We start from the raw sequence: 23,129 nt of genomic DNA on the forward strand, positions 1-23,129 counted from the left end.
CACCTGGTCAACTCTGAAAAGTGGGAGAGGCCCCAAGAACTCACAGTGCCCCTAAGATAGTCCATCCACCTGTCAGCAGAGAGCTCAGGGTGTGGTTCTGGTTGGATTTCCTTGGTGTCGTGTTGATTTCTTCTAAAATTGTTTTGGTGCTGTTAAATGCTTTACACTTGTTTCTATATATAAGTCTTCTGCTCAGAGCCATGGCTACTCGGGGTTTAGCTGGAGGTTTGACATAAGACACCTAAGGGTCCTAAAGAGGTTGGTAAGTATATTACACGGTGAGGTCGCACAACCACTCTATCTAATACACCCCATTTCCTCAAAGTTACTATAGATTTTTCCCTTAAAGTCGGACCTTCTGGCATTGCCAGTTTTGTTTGAATATAGTAGTCTTCATGAAGACAAAAAATAAAAGAGCACCCTCTGAAGTTTTACAGGTTCTTTTCAAACGCTGTATTTATAATGCAAGATTCACTTTTAGCAACTATTCAGATACATTTTCCGTAGAATTGCTTGCAAGAAATCCTGTACTACTATGATACTTTTTAAATGTTAAAACAAATAAGAAGAATCTGGAGATCATACAGCAAAAGCTCAAGCCATAGCCAGAGGGGTTAGTAATTTGATAAGAATTTTGCTTAATGTTCGTTTGTTGAATTCTGAAATATTTACTATTATATTCACCAACTTTGTTCTTCTTTTATCCATGTAATTTATGCAACTGTATATTAGTTCTTGTGTACAAGAAATTCTCCTAATGCTAATCTGCATCAGCAGTACACACACACACACACACACACACACACATGCTGTCCACACGTGAACCCCCCAAGCCATTTTATGTTATTAATGTATGATTTAGATACTGTGTCTATGCGTCTAACCTGTGACTAACCACAATCTAAGTCATTAGCTTTACTTACTAAAATGATTCACTTTTTTCTGGTAAACATGACAAATGTAATCATGGCTGGCATCTTTGCCACCTGCTTTTGTGCACCCACTTAGGGAGAAGAATGTGTGCTGTCGGTGAAAATACTTTTCTGATAAGAAACTCGGATGTTAATCAAATGTGTCAATTGTTGTAGGCTTCTCCAGTGTAAATGAGGAGCTTTCCCGGTCATTTCTGAAGTTGAAAAACAATCATTTCCAATGTTGTTTCCTGTTCATCACTCTTTGGCTTGTCTCTTCTTTATTATGTGGCAATAACTGGTTAAATATTTTTTCGGAAGCACATAACGAAACTTACAATTTCTTCCCTCCCTCAGTGCCAAATGTCTGTCTGGGAAGTTGCCTTACGATCTAATATGAATCTCCTGTGGTAATAAACATCTCTGCTTGGAGCTTCCAGAATGCACTTTAAATAGCCCTATGAAGTTAACTGTGAGGAAAAGTTGTCAGCTGTGGAAGCCTGGGTTCTTATGGCAGCTTCCACACTTAAACATATGTTTCCCAGTCTCTGTAGATAATAGAATTGGGAGCCCTTTTTCAACTACACTATCCCCAAATTTTAAATGCTATATAAAAATGGCTTGTTCGTGTCGAGCATGATTTATTTTTTTAAGAATATCTAGTTAGATATGCCATTTTTGGATTGTGTCTGGTGTGCAGGTGGCCCCTTACTGACTCCCAGGAGACCCCTTGGGAATCGCTGAAGAATTTATTTTGCCACACCTTGGGCTCCATTTGTCGCCATTCACTTTGAGAACCAGCACTGTGTGTGTAAGTTGGCATTTGTGGTGTTTTTTTCTTCTGGTTTATTGTTTCTTTGCTGCACTCCTTCTTGGGCTTGAGACATGGAGCTTTGGTATGGCAATCACCTTCTGTGGAGGGTTGCTGCCTCGTATTACTAACAGAAACCACAAGTATCTATCATGCCAGATCTATACAGACAGAGTGTAGTGTCACAATATTGCAGTGTGGTTAAATAAAGATATTTTTTTTCTGGTTCTCTTCAAGCATACTACCTACCGAAGGATGAGGAGGAATATTACCAGTTTGTTTATGTGGACCAGGATGGAGCAGTCCGTGGGGCCAGCAGCCCTTTCCGGTTCTATGTTGAGGCAGAAAATGATATGGTCTTTGTCCCTTCTCCGGTATGTTTGTGTTTCACCCCATACCTCACTTTTGTGTATTCAGCCATAGATACTCATTAGATCTTTATCCGGTCTGTGCTACTTTCACACTGGCATGCTAAATGCACCAGCAGCGCTTCTGGGCTTCTATCACAATGCTGCAGTACGTTTGTGCACTACATCTTTCTTACACATTTCTTCAGTGCTCATGTACCCTTTTCTCACACTTTGTGGCTCTCCTGTGTTCCTCCCCTCACCCCCCCAGTGCTATGTGTGCATTCCTCTCATAGTCCTGCAGCACTCCTGTGCCTCTTTCTGACTCGAGCAATACTCCCGTGTTCGTCTCAAACCACTCCTGTGCTTCTTTCTCACTCAAGCAATACTCTTGTGTTCATCTCACACATCTGTAGTGTCACTAATACTCTACCAGTGCTACTCTGCTCTTCTCACACTCTTGCAGCAAGCCTGTTCTCCACATGAAACCTGACCAGTGCTTCTGTTGCAGTGGATGTTCATATTGTCTGAACACTGAGCCTGATAGAGTCTAGGATTCGTCCCTCACTGTGTGTACATTAATGTGTTTTCCAGAATGGAGTCTGTACTTAGGCTGTCATTGTATATTTGTGTTTTTTTCAGGACATCCTTGAAGATCTCCAAGAGCAAAATGAGAGGCTACTAGCACAAAATGAGCAGCTGAAGGAAACCTCTGCGTTGCTGTCCAAGGAAAACACAGAGGTCAAGGCCATTCTTAAGACCACACAGGTATGGAATACCTTAAAAAGGCCTTACCTGTGTCCAGGGCAGGCCACAGCTACATCAGATATGACCAGGCCGAGGTCTCAGAGCTCCTCCAGTCTTTTCTTGGATTGTAGGTGCCCGGATTGCCAGTTATTGCCCACAAAATGGAGCTCAGTGTTCCTGGGGTGTTGGTTGCCAGAACTTAAGTTACTTGATGTAATCCATTTTAAGTTATCATGGTCCCCCTAAGATATAAGCTAGAGTTCTAATTTCTACACTGATTGCATCATGGAACCTTTTACATTAAGGCTATTCTGTGTCCTGTGAGAGGTCCCAGCAAAAATCACAGTTGTTTAGCCTAGCACTCTTGCACCCTAACTTGCTTTTACCCTGTGCTGGGAACAGATTAGTCGGAAATAGTCAAGTTGGAGTAAATAAAAAGAACACTACCTCTCATTCCCCTCTTCTGCAGAGCCCATTAACCCCAAATGAAAAGAGCTTCTCTTAGTGGGTTATTTGAAAGATTACTTACTTTTTCCCATCTTGTACTGATATGTTCTAAGCTAGAACTGTTCTGTCACCAGCTGAGTGTTAAAAAAGAGACATTTATCTCCTTCACCAAATTACCAGCCTTGTACTAGAAGGCAGGGCTCTTATTGTAATGGCTGGCATAACTCACCAAGAATTAACTGCAGTGAAATAAGAAAATCAAGACTTCTGACAGACAGAATGGACTGCCACATACTCCATCCTCATACAAAACAAAGTGGACTGACACTCACAGATACCCAAGAGAGACAGCTGGTCAAACGTGCTCTGTCAATCACAAAGGGAACTGCTTAGCCTCTCCTGTCCAATAACAGAACTTTACAGTTCCAGGGTGGCACTACTGGGGCTGCCTACCCTCGCCAACTTAATCACTCAATAGATACATTTATTACTCGTCAGAAGCCCTTTATTAAATATTAGTCACTTCTCTGTTCTCCAGCATTGGATTTATACATTTGGATATTCTGTGATGTCTGGTATTGTCAGGTTATGAGTCTGTGATCTGTCAGTAGCTCACATGTTTTAAAAAGACATACAAAGAACCTCAAGCAAAGCTTTGTTTGAGTTTGTTTATCTTATTTTATTTTTCTGCATATCCAAAAAACTATCTTGGTCACTCCAAATGAACGTTTGATTTTGTCTGTCACTTTTTTCATCAGGCAGCTATTTCTGTTAAATTTTCTAGTCCAATGTAGGTAGCCTGATGTCAAGGAGTCCTAACTCTCCTAGGCAAAGCTATGCTCCCGTCTGAGGTTCTTCTTTGACATTATGGCAGAAATGAAAAACACAGTTTTTAAACAGTGTCAGAAATGCCATTAGAATAATATTACTTCTTAGGTTCCGCCTTCACAGTGCACCTATAACCTTCAGTCAGTACCAAATGTGTGGACGAATTCAACATTGTCAGTGTTTCTCATTAAGAACTTTAAAGTCTTGTAAGAGAAGAAAGATTCTTTCTTTAAAAGAAGGGCCTTTTTTATCCTCCATAAAGGAGATGGAGTAGTGCCCAGCCACCTTCCATTACCATTCCTGTGTGAGCAAGATATTTTCATGTCATCATAGAAATGGTGAAGAAAAGAACAGTGTTGGACTGACTATTGTGATTCTTTTTATTTAATCTGCTCTTCGTGAACAGTTTTGACGACCACAGCCCTGTTGACATCTACTTCCTTTTAAGTTCGAGCCAAGGCTGCTTGCATGCGCTGTCTCTCGACATGCTGTAATCTATTTCCGTGGGCTTTCACCACGCCCATCACTTTCATTGGTTCCTTGGCTTGCCTTTTGAAAATCCTTTGGTTTGTTAGGTAAATGCTTTGCCTTAAGGTTGTTTTGTTACCGCCTTGGAGACTGACCCTGTTTGATGGATTATTGCATGATCGGCCATATACCTTACTGTCGCGCACTACTTTTTTCTTTTGCGTCGAGCTGCGTGGCTGTATGTTGTTTGGGCATGTCGTTGTTTCTTGTCACTGGTTCTTTGCGGAATCTGCGCTCGTCGACTTGAAGATATTGGAGCACTATTTTCTTTGCCGTGGTGGTATGTTGTTTCGGGCATGTCACTGTTTGTTGTTGCTGTTTGTTTGCGGTGTATGCGCCTGTTGACCAAAGGTATTGGAGCTCTTTACATGACCACCAGTTACATTAGCCCCTTCGCTGCCAGGCCTTTTCCCCATCAGTTGCCAAGCTGTTTTTTTGGCTGTTTGGGGCAGTTCGCCATTAGGCCCTCATAACTTTTTGTCCACATAAGCTACCCACGCCAAATTTGCGTCTTTGTTTTCCAACATCCTAGGGATTCGAGAGGTACCCATATTTTGTGGATTCCACTGAAGGAGACCAAGAATTTAGCTAAAATACACCGAACATTTTGTTTAAAAAAAAAAAAAAAAATGGGACAAAAGGGCTGCAGAAGAAGGCTTGTGTTTTTTTTCCTGAAAATGGCATCAACAAAGGGTTTGCGGTGCTAAAATCACCACCTTCCCAGCTTTCATGAACAGGCAGCCTTGAATCAGAAAAACATATTTTCCAACACAATTTCGGCATTTTACTGGGACATACACCATTTTTACTCCTTCCAGTTAGTGACAGAAATGGGTTTGAAACCAATGCTGGGTCCCCAGACAGCTAAACATTTCTGGAAAGCAGACACAATTCTGAATTCAGCAAGGGGTAATTTGTGTAATCCTACAAAGTTTTCCTACAGAAAATAACAGCTGAAATGAAAAAATATTGAAATTGAGGTGAACAAAACAGCCATTTTTCTCCAGGTTTTACTCTGTAACCTTTTCCTGCGATGTCAGATTTTTTAAAGCAACATACCGTTACGTCTGCTGGACTCTTCTGGCTGCGGGGATATATAGTGCTTGTAGGTTCATCAAGAACCCTAGGTACCCAGAGCCAATAAATGAGCTGTACCTTGCAGTGGGTTTTCATTCTATACCAGATACACAGCAGTTCATTTGCTGAGATATAAAGAGTGAAAAACAGGTATCAAGAAAACCTTTGTATTTCCAAAATGGGCACAAGATAAGGTGTTGAGAAGCAGTGGTTATTTGCACATCTCTGAATTCCAGGGTGCCGATACTAGTATGTGAATTGCAGGGCCTTTCTCAAATAGACGTCTTTTTTTACACACTGTCTTATATTTGGAATGAATAAATGTAGAGAAAGGCAAGGGGCTATAACACTTGTTTTGCTATTCTATGTTCCCCCAAGTCTCCCGATAAAAATGGTACCTCACTTGCGTTGGTAGGCCTAATGCTCACAACAGGAAACGCAACATGGACACTTCAGATTTTTACTTTGAAATCTGACATGTTTTTTGCAAAGTGCCTAGCTGTGGATTTTGTCCTCTAGCTCAGCCAGCACCTAGGGAAACCTACCAAACCTTCGCATTTTTGAAAACTAGACACCTAGGGGAATCCATGATCGGGTCACTTGGTTCTGTTACCCAGAATCCTTTGCAAATCTCAAAAGTTGGCAAAAAAAACAACACTTTTTCCTCTTATTTCCGTGACAGAAAGTTCTGGAATCTGAGAAGAGACACAAATTTCCTTCCACCCAGCATTCCCCAAAGTCTCCCGATAAAAATGGTACCTCACTTGTGTGGGTAGGCCTAGCACCTGCGACAGGAAGTGCCCCAAAACACAATGTGGACACATCACATTTGCCCAAAGAAAACAGAGCTGTTTTTTGCAAAGTGCCTAGCTGTGGATTTTGGCCTCTAGCTTTGCCGGCACCTAGGGAAACCTACCAAACCTGCGCATTTTTGAAAACTAGACACCTACGGGAATCCAAGATGAGGTGACAGAAAGTTCTGGAATCTGAGGGAAGCTGAGCATTTCTCCTCCAGCGTGATGGAGGTGACCTCTAATGAGGTCAGCGCGTGATTGCGTGCTGACGTCATCAGGCATCACGGGGGGGGGCTCTGGGGTTGAAGGGGAAGTGATTCCCCTTCCAGCCCTGACCTGGGGGGGGTGGAGGGGACGGCCTTTGGTAGGAGCGCTAGAGCTCCCCCCCACCCCCCAAAGGGCCGGTACACGGACGTAATGGTTACGTCTGTGGCATCTGAGAGGTGCACCCACGGACGTAACCATTACATCCGTGTCGTAGAAGGGGTTAGAGAAGGAGACATTCATTTTTGGCAGGCATGGGGAAATTAAGTGATTTCCCCAGAATCACAGGATGTTGAGCCAACACCGAGACTTGAACCTGGTTCCCCAGTTCCAAAGTTGGCAGCTCAGGTGGTTTTGCCACATCCTCTCCCCCACGTTTTGCATGCAACAGAGCTACAACTACTGTGAGTGGTGACAATGTATAGTAGCAGACTGCTTTGACTCCGTCTTTAATCTCATTCTGAAGCCTGTGTTATTAGATCCGGTATTTCCTTTTGTTTTGCACTTCGAGATCGTTGATGGCGCTTTGTTCTTGGATCGAGCTCTCGCTCTCTCTGTCCACAGCCCCCATCTGTCCTTTATTATTTGTTTTCAATCGTGCCGAGGTTCCAATAATGAGAAAATTAAAGCCTGTTAGCTTTGCTATCATTTTTTCTTTGGACGTTTTGTTTATTGCGGCTAAAAAAGAATGTATTTTTTTATTCAAGCAATACTATTTATTGGTGCATTTTTTAAAGTTGAAAAGCTGTGTGTTTCTTTTGCATTTTTTGGGGGGGTAATGTGTTTTAAGGGCATTTTCAAAGTAGTGTGTGATTCTAATTTATGTTTTTTAACTGGTAATGTTGTGTATATAAGCAGACCTTTTAAATATTATGCTGGCATATGTCTACATTCTTTACAATTGACACATAGAGATATATATATAACAGTAACAACTAAAACACATGTTGTCTTTTAGATGCGCTAAAAGCATAGTACACCAGAAAAACATGTAACTATTTACTTTAAAGACGCTACAGCATACCAAAAAAAAATTGCTGTGCTTATGTCAACACCAAACATTGGGCAGCTTGTTAACTTGGGTCATCTCTCTCTGAGAAGCTTTTCACTGTGTAATTCCGGGCAATTATGCACTTCACAAGAGCGATAGCAATTTTTATAGCTGTGTGTCTACATCCACACCCTCTCCCCTCCTTCCGAACCTCCCTCACAAGTCCCTCTTGTCTTTTTTATGTGCCTCGGTGATGCTTGTGGTCCTTCCTTTCTTTCTGCTGCCGCTTCCTGCAAAATGTATTGAAGTAAAGCACTCCTTTACCTTTGGGTTGAGTTTGCAATATATAAAAATGCAAAAAAAGCCTCTCCAATGTCCTTAATGCTTTTAGATGGATGCAAGGCTCAGCAGTTAGTTTTTTTTGTTGCTCCAGGGTCTGTAACCCTCTGCTGTAATCCCACATTTGCAACTCTAGTCAGCAGCATAACCCATTTTAGAAGGTGGGATGGTGTGGTGTCTGCTGCATCCTCATGTACCATATCCCCCTATTACGAGGTGTAAGAGGATGTTGTCATGACTTCCCCGGGCCACACGCTAGGTTGTGATGCTTTACAGTAAGTAAAGAGCAGGGTTTGCCGTGACTGATTCACAGTAAATGTGAAATGCACAGAGGCACACACATGTGGCGTAGTACAGTGATCCAGTGTAATCAGTCACATGGTTTCACAGTGTGGATACTTGGATGTATTTTGTTAAAATGCTCTCACATACTCGTGCTAGAAGCTGCCATATATCAAGATGGCCATGTTACATTATAATGCAATTGTTGTTGTGACACGCTGTAACAATGCTATCACAAAATATGCCACATTATACTGTATAATTTGACTTTTCTTGCTGCATAATCTAGCCAACTCTGCCACATAATTTGGTCCTCCCCTGCCGCATAATTTAGTGGCCTTGTCTTTACGTGGTGCAGTATTACTTAGCTATCAGACATGCAAAACTATCCAGTAGCCTTTGGCCATACCCTTTCTGCCCCCACCAACACATCTCGAAAAAAACCATAAATCTGTGATTTAATGCATTCACATCTGGGGTTTGTGTTGGACTCCATGATCACCGGTTCGAATGCTAGCTTGCCCATTTACCTTTCGTTTTCCTTAGGTCGTTGAATTGGATAACAATAACATGTTTTTCAGCGTTACAATAGCCAGTGGTGAAAGTGTGTGTTTTGCAGCATGAATCTTTTTTTGGATTCACATGCTGTGCATTATTCCGCCATCTACTGGTTGGCCTCAGAAACTGTCCTCTGTTCTAGTCTTCAGGCATAGAAGACCCATCTGCAGAGGAAGGGGGTCGAAGGATGCCGAAAGGAAGAAGGTAAGGCGGGAAGGCTCAGAAACTATGCTCCCTGCAAACACAACACATGCAGCCTCAGCGCCGAAATCAACGGCGACTGAAGTTCACCAAAGACAGAAGTAGCTGAGCGGGTCTCGACAAGGGATATATAAAGCCAGAAGGTGTTGTCGAAAGAATCGACAAAAGACCCCGAGCATGAGGGAGCAAGGGACAAAGCCAGTAAGCCTTGACCCCCTAGCAGAAGGTTTTCGGCATCAGATGAAGCAGACCTACTGGCACAGGACCTCACAAAGCAAAATAGAAAACTTGAGGCAGAGATGACCACCCTCATCCAGAAGAAGGAGGAATTCGATGATTCCTTAAAAATGTTCTGCGTCCTGGCAACCCAGATTGCAGAGGAGGAGGGAATGGCGCTGGAGGCACCAGCAACCCCAGAGCCGCCAGCAACCCCAGAGCCGCACAATGAGGAACAAGAGGAGTTCTTTGAGGGGGACGATGACGTTGAGTACATTCAAAGGTTCGACAAATCCAACCATCTCGAAGACACATGGCAGGATCTCGATGCCGACTCACCGGAGGAGGGCATAGACAATTACCCAATGAGAACCACTCCGTCGGGTGACTTAGCCATGTATAACAGCCTGGTAAAAAGGGCTGCAGACACTTATGGGGTGCTGCTAGAGGAAGAAGAGAAGGAGGGATCATGCTTCCTCCTAAAACACTACTACCACCCCAAAAAGGAAATCTCTACTTGCCCATGCTGCTCAGAATCTTGCATCACGACAAAGAGGCTTTTAGGGAACCAGCAAATTCCAGGGCCCTCACACCTAGAGTGAAGAAAAATACAAACACTCCACACAGGATCCCAAATATATCAAGGGAAATGTTCCAGCAGAAACAATCATTGTGACCACTACGAGGAAAAGAAACAACACTCCCACCTCCTCAGGTCCACCACCCGAGAAGGAGAGTAAGAGGCTGGACCTAGTGGGAAAAATGGAGAGAGAAGCCGCCACACAATGGAGGATTGCCAACTCCAGTGCCCTCATGAACCACGACGGACACCAGCATTGGGAGGAAATAGAGGACATCTTGCAGCATCTCCCAGAGGATTATAAAAAGAGGGCCAAGGCAATCATCCAGAAGGGAAAAGGCATCAGAAATACATGCCTAAAGTCTGTGCTGGATGTGGCAGATACGGTCAGCAGACAGATGGGCACAGGCACCACCTTAAGGAGGTACTCCTGCCTCAGGATATCAGTAGTCAAGCCAAAGGTACAGGCATCCATAAGAAACATGTCTTTCACAGGAGAAACCCCATTTAGACAAACTGTGGATGACACTCTACAGAAAACAAAAAAGAACAATGAGACTGCAAGAGCTATGGGTACCTTACAGTTCAGAGGCCAAAATAAAAGGAGCACACCCAGTAGAAGACCCACTGGCAGAACGCCTTTCAGTGTGGGGCAACAGCAGGACCACACAATCACAGCCTTATCAACAATGGTAGCATCCAGCAAAACAGCCCTTTCAGGGAAGGTCAAGAGGAAGGCGACAAACCCCCAGGGCCGAGGTGCCTTCAAGGAAGTGACCCTAACCAAACCAAGGACCCCCAACATATGTAACACCTGTGTGGGGCAGAATCAAAGGGTTCCTCCAGGCATGGAGGAACATCACCACAGACAAATGGTTCCTAAACATTATCCGCCATGGATACTGCATAGAAGTGAACAAACAACCCTAACAAATACATCCATGGGCAAGGCCTTACAAAAGGGATAGAGCTAAAACAGCTCAATACAGAGGTACAATAACTGCTATTAAAAAGAGCCATATAACTCATCCCAACGCAAGAGAGGGGTACAGGAAACTATTCACCTTACTTCCTGGTTTCAAAACAAGACATAACCTTGAGGCCAGTCCTAGACCTCAGGTTCATAAACAAATTCAGACATACACAACTTTTCAAAATGACAAACTTACATGAGGTAATTCCACTACACCGGAAGGGAGATTACATGGCTACCTTTGACCTAAAGAATGCCTAACTACACATCCCCATGAACAATGGCCACAAGAAATACCTATGGTTCATCTTAGGCAAGGAACACTACCAATTCACAGTGCTGCCCTTCGGCATAAAATCTGCACCAAGAGTGTTTACCAAAGTTCTATCTGCAGTAGCAGCACACTTAAGAAAGCAGGAGATCCACATCTACCGATACCTGGATGACTGGCTAATAAAGACAGAATCAATGAAAAAATGCAAGAAGGATGTACACACCGGTATACATACATTGCAACTCATACGGTTTACCATAAACCAGAAGAAATCACCCAGAACAAGTAAAACTATTCCTAGGAGCCACACTGCACTCCAGAAGGGCAAGGGCAACCCCAGCCCAGAAATGAATAGAAGCCATCAAGACTCAAACTCGCCTCTACCAGAGGGGTCAGTCTCTGACAGCAAGGACGGCCATGAGACTCTTGGGCATGGTGGCATCATGCATACCATTGATCGCCCATGCAAGATTACACATGCGGCCCATCCAAGAATGGATCTGCAGCAAATGGTCATAAGCCACAGGGAGCTCGGACGATTTAGTGGTTGTCACAGCAAGGGTAAAGAAGGAGATACAATGGTGTAGCACAACACACATGAGCATAGGGAGGACTCTTCAAAACACCAGCTCCTACTGTGTCCATAACCAAGGACGCATCACAAAAAAGATGGGGGGCTCACACTGACCCTCTTAGGGTACTGGGCATATGGAATGCAGTGAAGCACATCAACTGTCTGGAACTGAAGACAGCCTTCCTAGCTTTGAAGGCTTTCCAGACACACCTAAGGGGAAAACAGTTCTGATACAAACAGACAATACAGTCACCATGTTGCACCTAAACAAATCTGGGGAACAAAATCCTTCATCCTGTCAAAGCTAGTCCAAGACATATGGCACTGGGCAGTACAGCACCAAATATCCCTACAAGCAAACTTGAAGAAAACTCAACATGGAGGCAGACAGACTAAGCAGAAAGAACAACTACTCACACGAGTGGGAGCTAAAGCAGGAAGTCATCCAAGGAATTTTCAACACCTAGAGCACACCAAGCATAGACTTGTTCACAGCAGCAGCAAACACAAAATGCCAACACTTCACCTCCAGATTTCCACACTCCCGGTGAAAAGGAAATGCCCTGTCAATAAACTGTTTAGGGAAACTTGCATATGCCTTTCCTCCAGCTCCCCTAATCCACAGGGTGCTGGAGAAAGCCAGAGACTCGGAGAGTAGAATCATCCTCATAGCCCCACAATGGGCAAAACAGGCCTAGTACGGCAATCTACTGGAGATGTCGAGGGAACAAATAATCCTAACGAAACAAGTGAAGGATTTACTAACTATACATACGAGGAAGTCTTTCACCCAGAGCCAGCTGCGCTTAACCTAGCAGCTTGGCTCCTGAATACTTAAGAGCTCAGACACCTACAACTTCCTCCAAGTAAAATAGAAATCCTAAGGGAAGCAAGACAACCAAGCACACGGAAATGCTACACTCTAAAATGGAAAAGATACATCCTCTGGTGTACAGCCAACAATAAGATGAACTCCAGAACACATCAAAACACAGTATTAATATACCGGACCCACCTGCTAGACCATAGGTCTTCAAACTGGGGGGCGGGCCCCCCTCCGGGGCCTCAAGTGATCCCCGGGGGAGTGCCAGACTCTGGCCAAAAGCAGCATTATACAGATAACAGGCCTTTGTTTTAAGCAGAAGCATGTTATTGCATTTTTAAAAAGGTAACATTATTTAACTGCAATGTTTATATAGGTCTAGACATATTTAAACATTGCCATCTTTATAAAATAAATGTGAAAAATTCTGAAAATGGGGGGCAATGATTTTTATTTTTCAAATGGGGGGGCATGGCACTAAAGTTTGGAGACTACTGTGCTAGACATTGGCCTCACCTGTGCTTCGTTAAAGGTACATCTGGCAGCAATAGTGACATACACTGGGGGCACATCCAGAGCCAGCCTGTTTACGTCCAAGATCAGTGCCAACACTGCTATGGGACCTAAACACAGTGATAACACAACTGAGGACAGAGCCCTTCAAACCCATGCACAAATAAGTCAATCTCTCTAAATACAGCTTCCAAAAAGCAACCACGTCACTTTGCAGATGCAGCGAACTACAAGCGCTAACGATACAGGAACCGTACTTACAAGTACACAAGGACCAAGTGGTTCTTGGTTTTTACCAAAGGTAGTAACGCAGTTCCATGTTAATCAGAGCATACTACTGCCTGCCTTTTTACAGCAGCCAAAAATACAAGCAGGAAGAGCTCTCCACACTCTAGACGTCCGAAGGTCCCTAATGTACTACTTACAGGAGACAAAAGCTTTTCACAAAGGAAACTGGCTTTTTGTGTTATTTGGCAAAGCAAGCAAAGACTTGGCAGTATCCAAAGCAAATATTGCTAAATGGATTGTCAACACCATCCACATCTTCTATGAAAAAGCAGGAAAGCAGCAAGCTATCAAGCCCAGTGCGAATTCAACCAGAAAGAAAGGCGCCACGCTGGCCAACCTGGCAAATGTACCAGTCTAGGCGATCAGCGCTGCAGCGACCTGGGCAACCCCACACACCTTTGCAAAACACTACTGTGTGGTCATTCAAATGAACAAAGAAGCACAGGTAGGGCAAAAGGTACTGTTTCACCTGTTTGCCAACTCATCCACATTTCACCACAAAATGAAATTGAAAAGATACCGCTGTATAATCTAATGCACAGCATGTGAAGCCAGAAAACATTAATGCTGCTAAACAAAATGGTTTCTCACCTGTAGCAGTAGTTTTGAAGCTTGAAGAGTTTTAAGAGTTTTCTTGAGTCACCTGTGACACTCCCACCTCCCCAAGAAATGGGATAAGAAGCGAACAGGTGGGAGCAGGAAATAAAAAGGAGAAAATAAAAATAAACAGAGGAGAAAGAAGAAAAAATTATTTGAAGATGGAAGCCTCGCACAGGAACTTCGGGGAGCTGTCTGATGTCACACAAAGGACGGACTAAGCATCACATGGTGGTAGATGACACCCACACAAAAAAAAAAGACTAGAACAGAAGACAGTTTCCAGACCCAACCACTAGATGGCGGAATAATGCACAGTTTGTGAATCCAGAAAACACTTCAAGCTGCAAAACTGCTTGTACAGGTAAGAAACCATTTAGTTTCTGACAGTTGAAGTTACGGATTCCGTGTTGGGAGTTAAGACATTTAGGGCCAGATGTACGAATGTCGTGAATTGCGACTCGCAAATTTCGAGTCAGAGCTACCCGCCAATTGCGAGTCGTGATTCAGGATGCAGGATGGTGTCCCTGACACCATCTGCGACTCACAAGGGGGTCACAAAGGCCCACCTTATTAATATTAATGAGGTGGGTCGGAATTTGCGACCCCCTTGCTACTCGCAGCACTCACAGGGATGGTGGCCTGCTGGAGACAGCAGACCACCATGTCTGTGACTGCTTTTAAATAAAGCATTTTTTTTTTTGTTTGTAATGCAGCCCGTTTTCCTTAAAGGAAAACGAGATGCATTACAAAATGAAAAAATGAAACGTTTCAGTTTCATTTTTTCAGAGCAGGCAGTGGTCCATAGGAACACTGCCTGCTTTAAAAAAAGTTTTTCCAGGCCGTTCACAAAGGGGCCCTTTTGCGAAGGGGTTACCACCAGTGTGACACTGGTGGTAACTATGATTGCTTTGCGACTCGCAATTAGGAAGGGGAATACCCCTTCCTAATTGTGACTCGCAGTCCTGTTTTGCGAGTCGGGTTAGAGGTACAGAGGAAGAATATGACTTTAAAGATGTAGAAAAATACCTTGTGCATGTGTAGAAAAAGAGTTCTGACTGTCACACATTTGACGATGTTGGGTACAGTGAGTTCAAGAGATCAGTCCCTCTAAGTGACCTTCCACTGATGTCATATTCTGTACATAGACACATTAAAAGAGCGATCTACTTGATCAGAAGATGTCTAACTGTTTTGGATCATGCATATGTAGAGAATGATCTGTGTGAATTTGGTTGTGAAGATATTGATGGGGTGCTAAAGCCTACAAAAATTCTAAAACCTCTACTCGCAGAACTTACATATACGTGTACTTGCCACTCCTATGCTACAAAAAGGTGTCCCTGTCGATATGCTCTTCTCAAATGTTCAACATTCTGCAAATGTACCACAAGCGATTGCAAAAACAAAGAGGGCGCAATGAACATTTGTCTAAAGCAGGAGTGATAAACATTGTTTTACATATTCAGATCATAAACATTGTTTGGTGTATGTCTCTTCTTCCTCTATTATATCACCATTTTAGAAAAGGGCAAAAGGGTTGCTCCAATGAGTTATTTTCTGTCTCTTTAAGACTACTTGACCCCCAAAGCCTATATTTTGACACCAAAATGAAGTACATGGTGCCTGAAATATTGCATCATCACTGCAACACATCTGCCATTTTTAAAAATGCCGTCCAGAAAAATGCAGCTTGGATCAACAATGACTTCCCAAGCTAAATTACTTCCCTTTTGATCCAAAAATACAAATCAAAAATGAAAAGCTCTGGACATCAATTTTTTTACAGAGGTATATCAGGGGCCGGGATTATTTTGTCTTAGCCCTATGCTTTTTAACATGTAGGTGCCCCCCCTTTCTAAGATAATTCAAGTCATTGGATTCGAAGTAATATCTTAAGCTGATGATAATCTCCCTTGATGAAGATCTGGTCAAAGCTAAAGAATGTTTTCCAGCCAGGTTGAAAGTAATCACTGACTGGATGACAGAGAATAGCCTCCAGCTGAATGCAGGCAAACCAGAGATTATGCTGTTTGAAAAGGCCCAACAGTACTGGGCCTCTGACTGGTGGCCTCCTGAGCTTGATGCAGCTCCGATTCCCAAACAAGTAGTTATGAACCTGGGTGTCTGGTTGGACAAAACTCTTTCTATGAAAGAGCAGGTCTTGTCCGCAATTAGCACTTGCTTTTATACAATGCGCCTGTTGAGGGGAGGTTTCACCTTCCTCCCATTCTCAACGAGGAAGACTCTGGTGCAGTCGTCAGACATTAGTCAACTGGATTATGGCAATGCCTTATTGACTTCTGCAAATGAGACTTTATCAAAACTCCAAGTTGTGCAGAACACTGCTGCCCGTCTCGTTTGCAATCTTGAATCCGGGGCTGTTTCCTCTCTGCTTCTACGCTCACTTTAGTGCTTACTAATCTGAAAAAGAAAACATTTAAAAATATGCTGCTTACACATAATTCCCTGATAGGGAAGGTACCCAGCTACCTCTCTTCTAAGCTTACCCTCTATCGCCCATTTACCCTTTTAAGATCCAGTGACAAAGCTTTGCTGGAGTTCCTGCGAGTCAGAAGGGCCTGTACACTGGCCTGTAAACAGGACAGGTCATTCTCTTACCTAGCACCTCTATATTGAAATAGGTTACCCCTTCATATTTGAATGTGCACTGAGCATCCTAAATGTAGAAAACTACTCGAGACAGTGCTATTCTAATTTAGCAGTTACCGCTTTTGTTTGTTTTTTGCTCTGCGCCGAGATACCCCTCCTAGGATGATATGTGCATGTTATCAATTATATTAAAATTACATAAAAGTGACACTATTAGTAATGTCAATGACATCACTAGTAAAAACTATGCTGTCATTAAACATTACTATGCCAAAAGTACATAGTGTTTTTTCCTTTTTGACTCGCTCCTAAACTGACAAAGGAGCAACCCAGTGCTATTGAGTTACACATAGAAATGTATAGTTGTTTATGAAAATGTTTCTCTATAAAATGCTGCACGAAAATGTGTACCATCTTCTTCGCCTTAGCTTGTATCTCCAGCATCTTAGTCACTTATTACACTGGATATCTAAAATTATATGCATGCCTACCCTAAGAACAACTCTCAAACACAAGAGAGCATCACCTAATATCCAGTCTAGAGGAATCCTAACCATCAAAATTTCTCAGCCTTTCTCAAAGAGAGTAGAAATATTTTAAAGATGGGTACAACACTGATCCTTAAATATATTAATTAGTCAGAAGAAGATGACTGTATGTATCTAAGAGCACAAATGCTAAGCAAAAATGGTGAGTACCTTTAAAATACCTGCTCCTAATCAAGAATGCATTTTTTCCTTTTACTGTTTTATTTTGACAGAGGGGCCTTCATAACAGCTCAGACCCAGAATGACATTCCTAAAGCTGCTTTGTCTACTATGACCGTAGTTGCCAATGACAGCAAGAAGTAGAAAGCCCCTGACTTTGTTCCACTCTACTCAAGGTTTCATCGAAGGTCAGCTTGTAAAGTGGTATGCCCTGTATAGCGGTAACAGTATCAAGGTGTCTGTAACATCTTCACCAACTATCTGAGTGGTAAATTCTTTGACAGAAATGTGGGAGAGGTTGAAGAGTTTTCTCTTTTTCCTTTTGGCAAATCAGATTTTATTGACGGAAAGTCCCCTGACAGCCAGTCAGGCAGGCAAAGACATTTGGCTAACTCCGAAGTACAGGTGGTACGGCTAACGTAACCCATTTCAGAACTGATGAACAAACTCATATTCTTGAAATATTTTTTGATGGGCTACAATTTTTGGCAATGAAGTTGGCACATCTCTTAAGAAACTGCTTCTTGTACAAATAGAGCTAAGGAAGTATTAAATCAGCAAGTGTGATCAAAGAATGTTTTATTTTGGGCAGTTTTAAAACTACTTTTGAGGTGCCAGAGATGTGTCCAGGAATACACTCTCTCGTTCCAGAATTTGCTACAATCTGTGCAGGTAGCAGAATTTCTGAAAAATAATTATACCTCAGTAGACATTCTATAGGAGCCATAGAATGGCTAATTCGCTGTTTGCTCTCCAGGCCCAAGTTTAATTTAATTTTAAGGTACTTATATAGCACACTATACTCCAAGGTGCTCATCTAACTCTTGTGGGTGAGAGACTAAAGAAGGAGTATTAAGAGAACAGTGAGGCGTTGACCATTGATCTAAACCAGTTAATAAGTGTGCTGGCCATATGACCAAAATTCAAGAACTTTATTACAGCTAGGTTAAAGAGCTGTCCCCCCTCCCCCAATGTGGTGAACCTAAGTGCACCTTTGCACAGTAATTCGGAGCCTGAAGTTATTAAAATACTGTTTTCTCACTTAAAGAGTAAGGGTTATGGCTTTCACTGCAATGACGTAGTGAGCGAAGGCACTTAAAGTGGACTCTGTCTTCCCGCAACCAATGCAATTTCTTTCTTTCTTCTGATACCCAATCATAAATTCTAAGTCCTCAAAGAAGAAGCACTCCTGCAATTTGTCATTTGTGTAGTAGCTCCTTACTGCAGTCCATGTATACAAAGTTATAGTAATCGAGCCTGGAGTTCGACTAGTGTTTCAAAAAAAAATATGTCTGAGAGAAAATGTAATGAGATGGATGACTTTTCTAATTTGGATATGTGAAAGAAACTACTGCTGAGAAACGCATACATTTGTAAGATCATGCTAACTAGGGATCAAGTAGGACACCCAAGGTGGTCACTTTCCTTTTCTGAGGGGTTGTAATAAGTGTCTCATCAGGGAAGGGGATGATAGGAGAGCCCCAGTTAACATTGGAGGCCTATTATAATATTCTGTTCTACTTTTGAACTAATTAAGGTTTACTTTCATCCTGTCACATAGCTCAGAAGCGTTACCCAGAACCTGTGGCACCGTTGATCGCTAAAGATACCTCAGGTTCAAGAGGCGAGCTCTCAGAATTTAAACATTTACTACAACTCTTTGCAGCCTTTGTGTCTTCACAGAAAGGAAATTGCATGTCCAAACAGAGGAACACTAATTATATTATTTGCCTTTGAAAAACCTGGGTTCTTTGCTGCATAAAACATGCATTCTTCGTTGCATACAAACATGTGGAAGACCAACAAGGTACCACTCATTTGGCTAGAGGCAATGCCGCAGCAGCACTTCATACTGATCTGTCTTTGCGAAGCTAGTCAGGTAACTGTAGTCCTCTAAAGCAGTGTGAAATATTTTGTTGAATTGGAGCTTTCCGTTCCTTCCTTCCCAGGTGCTCATTGGTTTACATTCAACTGAACGCATGTGGAAGGCTAATTGTCAAATAAATAAAACCTGCACCTCTTGTTACTAAAGGTCTCCAACATTTATTTATTTAATAGACCCAAAAAGCAACAAAATGATAGAATGAAATCCACTGTCTCTGCTACCAGAATCTAAAATGGCCTCCATGTGCTTTACTTAACACCTTTCCAGCCATTGACTGTGATTAAAGCCTGAATAAATGGATAGTTCATAGTTTTGTATGAGGTTAATGTATTTGTTTTCATGGGTAGTTCGCCTCATGAAACTTGCCTTCATTGCACTGCAGTGGCTCCCGGTAAAGGTTTGATAGATCTTTAACGTCCTGTGCATCGTTCATCAAGCACTGCACTAACATCCATGTATCATTGATCACTCTGTTGTCATCCTACGTAACAAACAGATACACACTCAGCTAACTAAAACATGCTGTGGCTATACCCAGCAAGGTAGAAAAACCTTAGGTTCAGAATTCTGCTCTATCCTTTGGAACTCTGTCTCCTTTCATATCTGATTGGTACAACATTTCAAGGAAGTGAGGCAACTAAAGACCCTCATCTTGTGCACAGCTTATTGCTGTCACTGCATTGTATGCAGTCAGCAGCATTGCTTCCAGAAGCACCTGACAAGCAAATCTTACTGTCTCACTCACAATGTGAGCAGAATGTTGTGAGACATTTTGTCTCTTCCATCACATTTCCCATGCCCTGAAACCTTCTTTAGCTGTTCTGCCAAAGGGCCTTGGTAGCTGCCTCACAACCATTTTAAAGTATTTTGTTACATGGCACATACAGCAGTCCTTGTTCAGGGCATGTCAAGTTCAAATCTGGCCCTGGTTCCAGCTTAGTAAGCTTGCACCTCAGAATCATTATTTCCAAAATGTCAAGAATTATGAGGCTTAAGCATCTTGGCAGAATTGAAAGAATGCAGGTGCTTGGTATTGCACATTGAATGTTTGCTTCATTCTAAAACAGTCTTTTCCATTGAGGAGCTCATGAGCTACTAGTTGCTCTCCAGCTACCTGTAAGTAGCACTCTTGTGTGCCGCTCGGCCTACTACATTAGAAGCTTTTGCTTGATTGAATTTATATATGTATTCCACAATTGAAAAGTGTGTGTTTGAGACAAAAGCATTTGTAATTTCAGAGCTCATTAACTAATGTCTGAAGAAAAAACATTGAATTTCCCAAAAATATTTAAAGCTGATATTTGAGGGATAAATCATGCTGCTTTGGGAAAACTTATCACTAGTATTACCTTGGTGCCAGACGCCTGCAGCTATGACTGTTGTGCATTGCCTATAAAGAGGCTTTCCAAATTAATAGTATTTTTGACATTACTCTGGCAGCCCTTCCTCATGCACTGCTGGTAACCTTGATATGGTGGCAACTAAGATAGTCTTGACTGATGTGGTCACTATTACAAAGCTAATAATATTAGTAGCTCTAGGTGCGTGGCTTTGCAACTTGACTGACTGCACACCTTGAACCTAGGTCTGGCAAACCCTTAAGAAAATCTGTCTTTATCCTGATGCAGAGGGGCCCCACAGACCCAAAGAAAATTGTATCTGTGGCTTAGCAATCCTGGCCAGCACCCCTGGGTTTAAAATCCTCTTGGGAGCTCTTCTGCGTGTGTTGATCCTGCAACAACTGCCCGCAACTGCATTTCCAACATGGGAGCTGCCACCGGCCTGCACACTGGTGGGAATCCTCTGGGCAAATGAGATGCTCTTGGGTGGAGGAGCGACACTGGAAGGCGAGAAGAGGCAGTTGGCCATCATCTTTAGGAGCCAGCACTTTCCTGGTGAACTGAGGGCCCGCTTGAATGAGTGCTTCTGGCAGAGGAGCCAGAAGCGAGGGACGAATCTGGGCAGGACTCCCTCTCCTGCTTCGATGGTAAGGAGGAGGATGAGTAGGTCTACCAAGGAGCGTGGCAGAGGTTGCTCAAGAGAACAGTCCTCCAGCAGAAGACTGGGATTTATATTGGGATAGGCTGGGAGGAACAACCCTCTCTATGGCAGCAAGCACTGAGGTGGAAGGACCGAGCAGTAATACAGTGCCTAGAACTCCTGGCCTTACGAGGCAAGCGGCTGGAGCAGATGTAAACGTTCAGAATGGTTTGCCAGACTGCCCGAGACTGGACTGCCCTGCTGAGCAGGAGTACCTCTGTTGTGCTGCAGAGCACCCATAGAGCCGATACACACTTGCCTAAGGTATCCCCCCATGCACCCTCTCTGCGGTACTTGAGAGTACTTTGAGTGGTTAAGCATCGGACATAACCACCATCTGTGCGCCAGACAGCAGTACTGCATGGACCAAAACACCAGTGGCTCTAGCAGTGGCAAAATGTGCTGGCTGTTACAGAACAGTCTGGCTATAAACTGGAGCACAAGATGACACCTTGCCACTAAAAATAATCTTAGTAAGGGCAGATTTGTGCAAGGTAAATGAACGGTCTCTGTCAACAGAGAAAGGGGTGCAGAGGTAACAGACCTGCGGACCACAGCGCACTCTGCGTATTGTTCCCTTCGCTTGGAAGACTAACTTGAGGATAGATCCAGGAGCAACAGTCTCCTCTTTGTGGGATTTTCAGAGTGAGTAGAGGGAACTACTCCTGAATTGTTCCTGAACAGCGGATACAAGACATGCGGCAGCCCTTGGGCCTCTCTTAGGTGTTCATAATAGAGAGGGCTCACAAGGCGCTTGCCCCAATGCTGTCCTCTGGTGACCCCACCGCAAGCCATGATCATGAAAACACAACTACAGGGACAGAGGTTCTATCCTGTGAAGGTTTTGTCTCAGTGGTGATCCCCCACTATGAGGGTCGAACTATCTACATCTTCCCAGATTACACACAGAAAGTGCAAAAGCAGCGCAAAATGTTTGTGGCAGTAAAACAGAAATTGCGAACCATGAACCTGAAGTATATGCTGCTGTTTCCTACCACCCTTAAGGTCCTACTTCAGGGAAAGGTGCACTTGCTGCCCTGGGGGAGGTCTAGGAGTAGCTGGAGCAGGACAGCAGAATAGGTGCTTTGTTGGCAACTGGAAGAGCGGGCCAATACAGGGCCGGTGACTGCTGGCTGTCAAGCGGAAGTGGGAGGACAGGGGGTGCTGTAGCTATGGCTACAAAGTGACTGGTGATGCCACATTAGACTTGGTTACTCGCAGTGAGGTAACTGGAGCTGAGCCCCGATGGAATGACTGCCCCACTCCCCCAAGGTAGTGCAGGCTTGAGCGCACACTCAGGCAGAGGTGAGGCAGGGTGCCAGATGAGATGGACAAGATAAGGTATGACATGAGTTATTAACTGTGTTTTCAAGGGGCTCTCTGAACGCAGTACCTGCCAGACATGGCATGGGTTTGGAACCAGACTGAGGAGGACTGACTACATAGGGTGCCTCTTAGCAATGACAACACTTGTGGGCGCATCACACACACTACATAACAGTGCACCCTTCTTTTCACCTAAGTAAGTGCTAGGTTGCTGAGGGATTTGCCCCTCAGGTGACGGTCTGGGCCGATACTGGCCCAGTGGCACCTAGGAAGTGAGGTCCCTCCACGTATTATATCAAGGTTAGCTGAAGTCATGTTATACTAAATTCTCATAGCGGGTCAAGCTGAGATGGGGAAGCACCAGTTAGTTAGATGGCAGGGTGTTTACCCGGGGAAAGGGAAAGGGTATTGGGAAATTTACATCTAAGCATCACACACACAACGCAGTAGAAGTGACACACCGGGTGCGTAGCTCACTGTCTGACTGGACTTCGGGCTTTGATCGTCTTAGACAGTCGGTGAGGACTATGCCTCTGGCTGTCACTGATATCTTATATAGGGAATGACTGTACTATACGGGGACACATTAAGGATC

The 23,129-nt window shown here is 43.5% G+C and overlaps 1 protein-coding gene across 1 annotated transcript in view; it reads left to right on the plus strand.

The window, feature by feature from the left end:
- CALCOCO2 (calcium binding and coiled-coil domain 2) overlaps window positions 1–23,129 on the plus strand; it is a 433,408-nt gene that overhangs the window by 207,483 nt on the left and 202,796 nt on the right. The window contains exons 6-7 of the mRNA XM_069242013.1: window positions 1,960–2,096; window positions 2,712–2,837. Of these exons, the coding sequence (XP_069098114.1) occupies window positions 1,960–2,096; window positions 2,712–2,837 (263 nt within the window). The remainder of the gene's footprint in view (window positions 1–1,959; window positions 2,097–2,711; window positions 2,838–23,129) is intronic.

The sequence above is a fragment of the Pleurodeles waltl genome, chromosome 6 (genome assembly GCF_031143425.1).
Source record: "Pleurodeles waltl isolate 20211129_DDA chromosome 6, aPleWal1.hap1.20221129, whole genome shotgun sequence".
Taxonomy (NCBI): domain Eukaryota; kingdom Metazoa; phylum Chordata; class Amphibia; order Caudata; family Salamandridae; genus Pleurodeles; species Pleurodeles waltl.